The 12,779-nt window shown below is 42.9% G+C and overlaps 1 protein-coding gene across 1 annotated transcript; it reads right to left on the minus strand.

The window, feature by feature from the left end:
* Positions 1-1,643: 1,643 nt before the first annotated feature.
* CREG1 (cellular repressor of E1A stimulated genes 1) lies at positions 1,644-8,378 on the minus strand. The gene is made up of 4 exons (XM_009557224.2): positions 8,022-8,378; positions 5,276-5,395; positions 3,824-4,008; positions 1,644-3,258 (listed from the first exon to the last, which is right to left on the minus strand). Coding segments are annotated over exons 1-4 (621 nt in total). The 5' UTR covers positions 8,337-8,378; the 3' UTR covers positions 1,644-3,257.
* Positions 8,379-12,779: the final 4,401 nt, after the last annotated feature.

The raw sequence follows: 12,779 nt of genomic DNA on the forward strand, positions 1-12,779 counted from the left end.
TTAGTAGACAAAGGAGAAACATCACTGTATTGTTAGTGAGACAGACTGAGATTATCCTAATTAGATTCCCAGCTAACTATCATCCTGTGACTCAGTGAGGTGCCTAAAGTTATCCAGGGTCTCAGATTCTCATCTGTGACGGAGATACTTAACTTCCTGGGTATGTAGAGTGGCTTCATTACTATTTAGAACATGCTCAGATATGTCAAGCATGCCGTGACAGAGGACACACATAGTCAGAAGTCAAAATGTTGATTCATTGTTTACAATTGTATTAACTTCTTATACTTGGACTCTTCTAAACCACAATATTACTTCTGGACATTAGGAAAAAAGGAAACATGCTCACAAGCAAACTCCCGACTGAGCCTAATACAACAAAGGCAATGACAGTGAGAAAGGGTGAGGGAAAATAGGACAAAAAGCTGACTTTTTACTTTCTTGAGCTAGTGATACTAATATTTACACACCTGTTACCAAAGGAGGAAAACAGAGAGATGTTTCATAGGATTGATACTCTAGTCTACTTTACATTCCACTTCTACGTACAAAAATCTCCCTATCCAAGCATTCAATGAGATGCATGGACACAACTCCAGACAGTTCTTCTCTGATTAACCCTCAAATGCAGTCTGGGACATGTAACTTATTCTGTTATTCACCACTTGCCAAAGAAACAGCTGGCTGGGGTTCCCTCAAGCTTCAAAAGTAAAAAGAGTTTGATGATCTAAAATTGTTCCAAGAAAATGCAGTATTACTACAAAACTGTTTAATATTAAACATTAGCAAAAAAAAGTCTCCTTTCTCAAGTCAGAAAAGACTTGAGAATTGTTACTAAAGGGAACATCAAATCCATCAGGATAACCAAAACCAAAAACCAAGCTTTATTCTGTATCAAATCCTCAAATGAAAGTGATTCTTTTTAAGGTGTTGTACTGGTTTTGGCTATGACAGAGTTAATTTTTTTCATGGTAACTTGTTTGGAGCTATGTTTTGGATTTATGATGAAAATAGTGTTGGTAAACACACCAAGGGTTTAGTTATTTTTCACACGGCACCAATACCTTTTCTGCTCTTCACACTGCCCTGCCAGGGAACAGGCTAGAGGTGCACAAGGAGTTGGGAGAGGGGACAGCCAGGACAGCTGACCCCAACTGGCCAGAGAGATATCCCAGACCACAAAATATTATGCTCAGCAGTAAAAGCTCAGGGAAGGAGGAGGAAATTGGGGTGTTTGGAGAGATGGCACTTGTCTTCCTGAGTAACAGCACATGATGGAGCCCTGGACCTGGGGTGGCTGAACAACTGCCTGCTGATGATACAGGCATTTAGAAATACAGAAGCTCTAGCTAAAAGAAATAATCAAACAAGGCTTCCTTGTACTCTTTTTCACAAACTCAACTATTATTATTTTATGGTCTATTTCACAGTATTAGATGCAGAAAAGACAGTGAAACACAAAGATGTTTATTTCATCCAAGCAGGGAAAGCCAGGTGTAACAGCGATGTTTCACTATTCATTCTAGCAATCAAGACTCCAGAGTGACAATAAAACAAGAACTCTGAAGAGAGGGTTGACTGAGTGAAAGAGAGCATGAGGGAGAAAAGTATTCTTGAATGTGCAATAAATAATACTCAACACCACTTGTCAAAAAATATTTTAATTTTAACAAAAGCTCAGCATTATCAATCTCACACATCAAAAGCTACAAAGTGTTATGTAATGCATTCAGGTGTCCCCATCAAAAGGATTGTTTGAATTTCCACAATTATTATGTCTTATGAAATATAAAAATATCTTCTAGTTTCATATTTTTAATCAGTGTTATCTGTTCAACAAACTATTTCCATAATATAAGCTTTTTGATCTTAAATTAATCTCAAATAGCATAACAGAATGTGTTTGATACAGTTACAAGTACCATTTTTACTCTTGTGACAAGGAAAACTTAGCAAGTCACCTCAAAAATACTTCTATAATCATTCCAGTATCTGAGAAAAGTAGCAATACAATGACAACACTAAGGCATAGAGATTACTTCATATGATGACTTCCACTGTTCTGTATATAGCTCTGCCTCGAAGGAGTCTAAATTGTCACAGTCTTTACTCAGTCAGCTAGGTAATATTTGATCATTGTAAAATCAACTTAATTTTTCATAATTCCTTTTGGATATTTCTGAACTTAGTACATGGAGATAAGAGGGGATGTTAAAAGGTGTTTATTTTTTGTAGTTGTGCATGGCATATTTGAACAGAGAATTAATTATACACACCTTTCATTAATTTTCATTCTCTAGAAGTCATGAACAATCTCTGTCATACTGTATTGCTTCTTCCTCAGTTCTGGGTTACTAACCCAAAAATGCAGTGTAAGACTTCCAAAACAAAAAAATTGCTCAGTTCTACTGTTGAGGGTAATAGAAGTTGTTACATTGCCATTTGATCAGCCTAAACAAAGCTGAAGATTTCAGGATCCTAAATGGAAAACATATGTACTTTACAACATATTCATTGAATTTACAAGCCACTACTCTTATACTCAAGTCACATACTTAGTGTATTACCACCCTATTGCTTTTAAGGAGTCTGGGTATATAAACACTGCCAGCTGCAAGAACTTATCATAAGGTGCACGTACAGTTGGTGTAAACACGACTGTATCCTGCAGCACACTCAATATAGGTAGCAAAACAGAAAAATGGCTCAAAGAAGTGAGCATATTAGCATGGAAAGAAAATTCTTAGCAGAATCTGGAAACTCAGCATATAATTTGTCACTGTAATACAAGCAATGCTTTCTATTCCAGAGTTAGCTGAGACATCCTGTAGTTCTTAGCCATAAAGATCTAAACCAAACTGGTATTAAAACTAAAATAAAATTCGAAAGTGCTCACAGATACCATTTAACTAAGGCACTGAAAAGTTTAAAACTGGACTAATCTTTTAGTTTCCAGTAAACACAGCCTCTCTGAATACAGACTGTCAACAGAGAGAGACAGTCTTTCCAGAAACACATCCAATTAATAAAATCTAATTTTGGTTTATGCACAAAGTTTTTTTAATATGACATGATTGAAGCTGTGCCAGTTAGTGAGAACTTACATTTCCTTCAGAAGGGTTATACAAGCTCATTAACAATCCAAGGTGCATGTCCTTAGTTACACAAGCTCTACAATACATAAGAAAATATAGATCTTTCATGAAACAGCCAAAGTAATTTATTTGTGTATCGGCATCACCAGGGATCTTCTTCCACCTGCAAGGAGTAAGAATTAGAGTGAAACTGAATGTGTTAAGTCCTGACTGCGCTAAAATGTATTTGAAAGTTTGAAAGACTTGGTTTTATGTAGACAATATAACGCAATTTCTCTATGCTTCAATATCATAATGACAGATTCAAAAGCAATTCTGTTTTGAAAATACTAAATACAATTGCTACAATCACATTAATGCAGCTTCACAAATCCCGAGGAGTCCCACTACTTTTAACTATTAGACCAAACAACATCTGTCTTGCAACTAATTCCAAAGACAGTGACTGCACCCACTCTATGGAGTCCTTCCTCCCAAGAAAGTGTATTTAAGCTAAGGTACAAGTGCAGTTAACTGTAGATAGTTCTATAGATACTCTACTTGATATTATTAAGTAGGTAGATACTCGTATCTTATAATTTTAGACACTGCATCCAGTAGACTATTTCAGGAAAAGACAAGAATATGTATAAAAAAAGAGACAACTAATATCAACTGTTAATAATAAGGAGAAGTTTCACAGGTTCCAAATATAGCGAGAGTTAAGCACGCAAAACATAAGTACTTACTAAGGCTTGACATTGTAATATTCTTCTGGTGTCACGATCTTCAATCCACCAAAGTAGTCCAAGACCCAAATGTTGGTGATGTTAAATTTGGCAAAGAACCAATTATGATCCTTAGGCCAACTTTCCATTTCAGGATGGCGACTGAATAATGCTTTTTTCGCTAAGCCCACTTCTGAATCATTCACCTAAACAATAACCAGTAAAATATTACAGTAAGATACAGCCATGTGAAGAAAAAGTTTAGCTAAAAAACGCTGCCATCTGCATTGTTCTCAGTTTAGTCATATTTTGTCCCAAAGGACTCATTATTGTGGCAGAGTCCAGTGTGGTGTACAATTGTACAGACAAAAACTCCAAGGTGGCCGATTTTAACATTAAATTAAAAGGCTGCTTTTGAAGTAAGCATAAGCAAGAAAGTACTTCATCAACATACGAATAAATATTTCAACAAATTACAAAACAGAGCAGTATGATTTCTCCTGAATTATTACCATGGTAAGTTTTAGGTGTAATTTTTACTCCTTTTGCACCTGCTCTGTCAGACACAAAGATCCAAATGAGTTCAGACGCATGCAAACACACATACACAGGATCATACAACACAATCTACAAGAGAAGGGAAGCTGAAATGTGTGACAGCACTTAATATAAAAAGCACAAATATTTAAAGGCTTAAATCAACAAGTTTGAGCTCCAGGTACAGAACATGAGGAACTACTTAAAATAAACAATTTAATTATTGATGAGAAACTCATGATAGCAATTAAGGGACTGACAAGAGCATGTGCAAATATCCAAGGTGTGAAAACACCAAACAAGTTTTTAGACTACCATGTGAGAGTAATGATGATTAGGCCTCATCATCAATAATTATCCTCCATAATGGGATTAAGATCTTCAATGATTAACATATGCAGTTATAAATTCCTTCTATGGTGCACCAAAGTACAGGTGCACAAATTAATACTGCCCTGGCAGCAATGCCACCAGGTAATACAATGCACTTTTTCCTTTCTCTAACATCTGTAACGTTATAGCTGAGGTTACTATTTACTTCAGTAAAGTTCTGGAAGTGCACATATCACACTGCATGGACCAAAGAATTTAACTAAGCAAAAGAGATGGAAAGAGTCACATTTCATTCATAAGAGAATTATCTTAAGACTTCTTAGTTTCAAAACAGGTTTAGAGGAATGAGGGAGCTTTCTCTCACTACTTTATTGTCTTCCCAAGTTCCTTGCTGCAGACTTGACAACGTAGCTCCTGCAAATATCAAGTGGTAACTTCATTTTCCTCACAGAAACTATGAACTAGCCTTCCGGTAGCATGGTACATAACATCTCTTCATACACTACACTTTTGCACAGAAATTCTAACCTTTCTCCTCTCCATCCATAAACAACACTACTCAACGCACACAGTCTTGTCAAGTGTCAACTTTCAGTTTCTTACCTTTACAACACTCCCACAGAAAATTATGTGGGCACAGAGCGGGTTCTGGGGATCATATCTGTGCTTCTTGCAGTAAGGAGTCTGTGCCAAAGACACAGTTAAGGAGGCATTTGAATTGATCTGAAATACAAATAGTAAGATAAGAGGTTGACATACTTTTGTGGGGAAAAATGTCATACCCACCATATTTTCAGCTTTTGGTACTTTGTTCAGCTCAGTATTACTGGTAAAAATAACAAAGGTGTCATCATCTTTTTTTCCTGAAAGCCTACTTAGATGAGCTCTGAATCTGAAAGCCCAGCTTAGAAGTGTGCTGAAACTCATTACCACAAAATGCAAACCTTGCACTCCTTAAAACTCTGAACCAGATATACAGTCTAGCTATTTCACATTCAAATAATGATATACTCCAATTTAAACACATGTAGGACACTACAGAAAATAAGGACATACAGTGAACTTCTTTAAGCTAATTCTGGTGGAAGGATGAAGCGTTACTAAAAGATAACCAACTGAGTTTCACAACAGTTGATAAAATTAATTAAAACTAAACCAAACAAGCTCCCCCATCAAAACAAGCCTCCCAGCTGCCTTTTCCAAACTGGTCAGCTCTTTTGAAGTTTTCAATGAATTTTAAAAGCTAGCTTTTAAGTAAGACACCCAACTGACGGCTTAAAAAAAACCTGTATCTGATTGTTTTTCTAAAACTAATCTGGTGAACACAGCTTGAAAAGTATCAGGGCCAAAAAGGACCGTCTACTGCAGAACGTCACACACTAAAGTTCACCACCTCCCAGCAAAGAAAGCCCATGTGCTTTGAGAAATATCATTATAAGAGTTCATTTTAAAAAAAAAATACCCTCAAAGTCACTTGAACACTACACAGAGTGACACTGACCTGATGAAACAGGAGCAACCACTTGACAGATAGGAAGTTGCTTAACTACAAAAAAAGCTGAGTCATGATTATTCAGCACTACCCCCTACCAGATGACTCCTTACGCGTGACTGTCACAGTCAAATGTTTTTGCCCTGTAATAGTGGAATAAGGATCTGCTGGAGAGCCTTCTGAAGGAAAATGTTCATAACCATGAATTTTATGTTATTCTGAAAACAAAAGGCTGCAGGTGGGCTGGAGAAGGAGATGCTATACAATATAAACTAGGCTTTCTACAGCACTTAAGATACGTAGTTAAACTATCCTAAGGTATGAAACTAAAACGTGGCAGGAAACAAGCAAAAAAGGTTTATGATAAAACAAAATGCGAAAAAAAATGCATTAACCTTCTTGTTTCTTTGTTTTTTTTGTTTTACTAACACAGTAATAGTTACCAGAATAAAAAGGCTTTCTAATAAAGGACACTTATGACTGCTGTTTCCCTAGCTTTTTAGCCAGCTCTCTCTTGACCACAGCCAAGCAAAAGAGCTGATACAAGGCCAACTGTGCACACACAGAGCCTCAGCACGCCTGCCTGCTGCCTTTTCTTGCACGCCTGTCTTTATGGTAGGCTCCAGAGTTTCAATTACCATTCCTTCAGTAGCCTGTGTAGGAACCTGCTTTGCTCAAGTTCCACACTAACACTCTCCAGTCCTTTTGATATTTTTTGGTGACATTCTCCCTGTTTAAGTACTCTGTGTCCTCTCATTTCTCTGGTCAGTGCTCCTGGAAGCTTCAGCCACTTCCTCTACTGGAGTGCTGAAGCTTCCAGGCCACCAGCAGCAACGAATTCTTGTTTCTGCCCATGTCAGGGGAGCCAGAACTGGTTGATCTTGAACATCCCTCCCAAACCAAATTGTTCTATGATTCTTAGGAGGACTACTGAGGGTCAACACAGACAGCATTGCTTACAGTTACATGTTTGAGGGCTAACAACTCTCTCCAGGGATTACAAATGAGGGGACATCCACGGAACAGGGAGCCAGTGTAATACATTGCCTTCGGAAAATGCTGGGCTAAGGGCTGACTCCTACCAAAGGAATTCCAGCCATGGATTGCAACCAAGATGAAAAAGCACAAGCTGATACAAGAAGTAGTTATTATTATAGAAAGTGAAATATTTTTGATTTAAGCTAAAGTAACATTAAGTTGCATCTAAGTAACAGTATTTTTTGAAAGTTAGACAGACTCATATAATAGTTTGGGTTGGAAGGGACCTTAAAGACCATCCAGTTCCAACCCCCCTGCAATGGGCAGGGAATGTTTCTCTAACAGCACAATTTCTTCCAAGCAGTGCTTTTCCAGATGCTTTTTATTATTTGGAGACAAGAATGTCCTGTGTTCATTGTGGTCTGCGCTGAACAGATCTGTCTTCTGTCATCCCCTCTGTCTGCAGCCTTTCCCTATCTCCAGTGCAAGGGCAGGCACAGCTGCTCCAAAGCTCCACATCAGCAAGAGACTGGACTGTTGTGAAGTTCACAATAACATTAAAAACAGACCTTGGAAAGTAATAGAAGATGCATAAGGTTTCTGGGAGAATTAATCCTTCTGCCCGTGAGCGGGCAGTGCCTCCTGTTTCAGCTCCTGTCTCAGCACAGGATGGATGGAGATCGCTCCCTCGCCTTACCCAGCCCTGATAAAGCCTGCTCGCGTTCTAAAACTCCAAAATGAGTCTTAGAGAGTTTATTTCCCGGTGTTTTCGGTATCAAACCAACAGAGAAAAGCGCGACACCGCACGATTAAACCCTCCCCGCCGGGAAGCTTTAAGCCTCCTCGGCCGGGGTCACCATTCCCGGCCCCCCCGCTCACCTCCAGGTCCTGCACGGAGATCTCCATGTCGGTGAGGTACAGGTAGGGGACGCCGCTGCCGCCGCGGGACCCGGGGGGGCCGTCGCTGAGCGAGAAGATGTTGGCGAAGGGGCGGCCTCGCAGCCCGCTCTGCGCCGACAGCGTGGCCAGCGCCCCCCAGTCGCAGTTGTGCAGGACGAAGCGAGCCATGCGAGCCGCCTCCTCCGGCGGTGGGATGGCGGCAGCGCCCGTAGGCAGCAACGACAGCAGCAGCGCCAGGGCCGCGCAGCGGAGCGGAGCCCCCATCATGCCGCTCGCGCCCCGGCACCGACGCATCTGCCGGGCAAGAGGGCAGCGCGCGCACTTCCCGCTCCGCTCTCCGCCAGTCGCAAAGCGGCGCCGCGCCCCTCGGCCAATCAAAACGCAGCGCCGCTGCTCTAGGCCAATCAAAACGCGGGTCCCGCCCGCCACCACCAATGAGGGCGCGCTCAGGGGCGGGACAATCTGTCCCAACGCAGCCAATGGGCTCGCGATGCTCTCTCGCTCCAGCAAATGAGAGCCGCCGGGAGGCGGGGACAATGCTCGCTGCTGGCGTTGGTTGTAAACAACTGACAGCGCGACCTCGCCGGCGGGGGGAGGAGAAAGGGGGCGGGGCCAGTGGCACGGCGGCAGCCAATGAAAGGTCGGGGCAGCAGCCCCTGCCAATCGCAGGGCGCGTTGAGGGGGGAAAGTTATATAGAAAACACCGGGAAATTAACTCTCTGAGACCCTCTGGAGTTTTAGGACTCGAGCAGCCTTTATGGAGGGCTGGGCAGCGCGAGGGAGCGATCTGCATCCATAGTGTGCAGAGACAGGAGCTGGGGCAGGAGGCACTGCCCGCTCACCGGCACGTGGATAAATCGTTCCAGAAACTTGATGCGTCTTCTGTTACTTTCCAAGGACGGGTTTTAACGTTATCGTGAACTTCACAACAGTCCAGTCTTTTGCTGACCTGGAGCTTTGGAGCAGCTGTGCCTGCCCTTGCACTGGAGATGAGGAAAGGCTGCAAAGAGAGGGGATGGCAGGGGCGGAGACATCTGTTCAGCGCAGACCGCACTGAACACAGGGCGTTATCATCAAAGAATAAAAAGCATCTGGAAAAACACTGAAATAAAACTTGGGGTCAGAGGGACATACTGTCCAACTTTCAAAACCCACAATTACTTAGAGGAACTCGACTCTGCTTTAGCTTAAATCAAAATTGTTTCACGTCTTATAACAAGTAACAGCTTCTTGTATCAGGTACAGGCATGTGCAGGTCCCTCAGGTAAAGACATGTGTAGTGGTCAGCAGGGTTTGTTGGGTTGTGGTGCTAATGGCAGGACCTGCCCAGGCATGGTGGCTCAGGCTCTGGGTCCCAGCACCCTATGCGCGGGGGGTCAGAGGCGGCCCAAGAGTATCTGAAGCAGAGCCAGCCCCACAGAACTACTGTGCCCAGCGTATGGCACCCGTTGGCTTGGGGACAGTCTGTTTTGCAGGGTCCGAATGGCCCGGCATGGGTGATGGTGTCAGCACGGTGCCCAGCAGCTGTCCCCTGTCGCTGCCCCCAGTTTGCCTGGCCAGGGAAGTCTGTCAGATCTACTGGGTGATCCTGGCACCATTGGTCCCACTATCCCTGGCTACTGCTAAATCAATCTCTGTCCTGGTTTGAGCTAAAGCAGAATGGATTTTCTGACTTTTCAGCTAAGCCTCGTCTAAGTAACTTTGTTTTCTGAAAGTTAACCGCATGATTTCAGACAGTAGAATCATAGAATCATTGAAGTTGGAAAAGACTTCTAAGATTATCCTGTCCAACTGTCAGCCTAACTCCACTGTGCCTACTAAACCACGTCCCAAAGTGTCACGTTTTTTGGAATGCTTCCAGAGATGGTGACTCCACCAGTTCCCTGAGCAGCCTGTTCCAGTGTTTCACCACTCTTTCAGTAAAGAAATTTATCCTAATATCCAATCTAAACCTCCCTGAGTGCAACTTGAGGCCATTTCCTCTCATCCTATCACTTTTTACTTGGGAGAAGAGACCAGCACCCACCTCACTACAGCTTGCTTTCAGGCAGTTGTAGAGAGCAATAAGATCTCCACTCAGCCTCCTCTTCTCCAAACTAAACAGCCCCAGTTATATCAGCAGCTGCTCCTAAGGTTTGTGGTCCAGCCCCTTCATCAGCTTCGTTGCCCTACTCTGGACACGCTCCAGAGCCTCAATGTCCTTCTACTGACGGGCTCAAAACTGAACAAAGCATTCAAGGTGTGGCCTCACCTATACTGAATATAGGGGCACAATCACTTCCCTGGTCCTGCTGGCCACACCGTTTCTGCTACAAGCCAGGATGCTGTTGGCCTCCCTGGCCACCTGAGCACCCCACTGGCTCATGTTCAGCCAACTGTCAACCGGCACTCCCAGGTTCTTCTTTGCCAGGCAGCTTTTCAGCCACTCTTTCCCAAGCCTGTAGCACTGCACGGGGTTGTTGTGACCCAAGTGCAGGACCCAGCACTTGGCCAGTGTCTGTCTCTAGAAGACACTTAAAATTCATATTGCCAGAGTACCGGGGTATTGGTATTCGGAAAGCCTGTTGCATACATCTATCACTACGGAGATGAAGGTCAACGTCAAGTTGGTGGAATGCCATGAGTAAAAGGTGCAAAAAAGGGTCACACCTGCAGGGAAGAGCAGACAGGACAGGTGATCCAAAGTGCCAAAGTGTCCAACAGAATATTCCATCCAATATACATCATACTTGATATAAAACTGAGGGATCACGAGGGTCAAGCTCTCTTCTTTGATGGCTGGTGTCTAATATGGACCTCGTCTATCTCTTTGCCCTTTATTCTGGATCTGTGCATTCCTGAATCCAGCTCCTGCCTGCTGCTGAGCCCAGCCCTGGACCTTTCCCCCTGCCTACTCTGCAGCATCAGTGGTGGCACATAGTCATCAGGAGGGTCAGTTTCATATATGTGCTTATATTTTGTTATTTTCTTATTAATATGTTTTTCTTTATTATTATTATTATTATTATTATTATTATTATTATTATTATTATTCCATTAAAGCTGTTTTTATTTTCCAAGTCACAAGTCACTTTCTTTCATTTCCCTTTCCCCTTTCCTGGGGTAGTGGGTGTGTGTGGAACTGAGATCACTACTGCTTGCTTTTAGCTGGGGATCAAACCAGGTGGGGCTAAACTGTGACAATATCAAAGGCCGATCCGGTGTCACAACCCGTGTTTGTCCTGTCTTGAGAAAAATTACACTCTGAAACTGACTTGGACTGTAAAGCTCATAGGATCATTTGCCACTAGCCATGCCTGAGGTCTTATCACTTGCAAACTGCAGGGTATGAGTCAAAGCCATCTGTCCTACAAGATGGTTTTGCTGGTTGAACAACCTCTTGGCCTTCAGTGTGTTACTTACAGAAACAATTACTGTGATATACCTCATTTTATATCACGTTGTTCTCAGTCACCTTACAAAGGTTTGGATTAAGAAATGTTTTTTACTAGGGAAACATTGACACTTGATTCAATTTTTCCTAAATGATGGAGGGAAAAACTTTTCCCACTTCGATCTTACCAGGTCTGTCTACACTGTGTAGATAGCAACGTAGCACGGAGAAACACACATTTTAAGTTACGGTGTGACTAGCATCTCTCCCCAGGTGCCCCTAACATCCATAGCAGGCCAGACGAATCATCCCCACATCCATTCCCTATGATTTATGTCCTGCCCTGTTGTTGTTGTGTACAGGCAGAACAAAATCGGTTTTCCTCCAGCATTTGCCTTAATCACAGAGTGGGAGCTGGAGCCTGGCTCTCCCTCTGGAGCACCTACACATGGCGCCTTCTGCTGCTGCCCTCTCCTGGACGTGCGCGGGAGGAACCTGTGTTGTGTTACCCCTGAAAAGCCCGGGAAAAAAGGCTTCTCTGAACCCCTGAGGTACAGCCACTCAGCTCGGGGAGGCAGCTGAGCTTGCAAGCAGCAACTGCTCCGGCAACAAAGGCAATACGAGCAGCCCTGTTTGTGATGCAGGACAAAGGGGTACTTCAGGGCAAAGTGCTAAGGAGAAAAGACGTGAGCTGTGAGAGAAGAGACTGCACGAAAGGTCTTTATGTAGCTAGGATTATACAACATATTTAGGTAGGTCGCAGGAGTGGAATGTGTTGATGGAAAAAAGGCAGGAGTGAAAAGAGAATTGAAGAATGGGACAAAAATGGTCCAGAGGAAATGGCTTAGGAAAGAGAAAGGGCTGAGGAAGACAAACTTCAACAAACTCTTTTCATTAGAGGCTTTGCTAGCTAAACCAGAGGCTTTAGAGCTTCCTCTTTTTTCTCCCCACGAACATGGGTGTGCAAACTGCTTCTTTCTCTCCATTTTCAAGCAGTCCTGCCCTCTGAAAGCCTGGGAGATGGCAGTGTTTACTTGATGCAGTCAAAGGGACATGTAGTAGGAATGAGCATGAAATTGATTTTACTGGGGAGCTGGAGTGCAGGGTGCAGACATGAGGTGGTTGGTGGGGTCAGCACAGGAGAGAAGGGGTGCCATGGAGAGTATGTGGAAGTAACATGTGCCACAGGGCAAAAATAAGGATAGAAAGGAAAGAAGATAAAGGGAAAGCGGGACGCAGAGCTGGCAATTTGTTGTTGTTGTTTCAGGAAAAGAAAATGCAGAAATGGGGAAACGTTTATGTTCTGGAGCTTAGATATATGTATTTGCTGAATGTGGCTGTCCCTCATTCACCGGAAAGGGTGT

Source organism: Cuculus canorus, chromosome 1 (genome assembly GCF_017976375.1).
Source record: "Cuculus canorus isolate bCucCan1 chromosome 1, bCucCan1.pri, whole genome shotgun sequence".
Lineage (NCBI taxonomy): Eukaryota > Metazoa > Chordata > Aves > Cuculiformes > Cuculidae > Cuculus > Cuculus canorus.

What these genes read in the sequence shown, in the direction of transcription:
- CREG1 (XM_009557224.2), bottom strand. Translation starts at nt 8,336, where the DNA reads ATGCGTCGGTGCCGGGGCGCGAGCGGCATGATGGGGGCTCCGCTCCGC. An exon ending in TCTCCGTGCAGGACCTGGAG is followed by an intron (nt 5,396 to 8,021) that starts GTGAGCGGGGGG and finishes TTTGTATTTCAG; the next exon opens with ATCAATTCAAATGCCTCCTT. An exon ending in TCTGTGGGAGTGTTGTAAAG is followed by an intron (nt 4,009 to 5,275) that starts GTAAGAAACTGA and finishes GTTATTGTTTAG; the next exon opens with GTGAATGATTCAGAAGTGGG.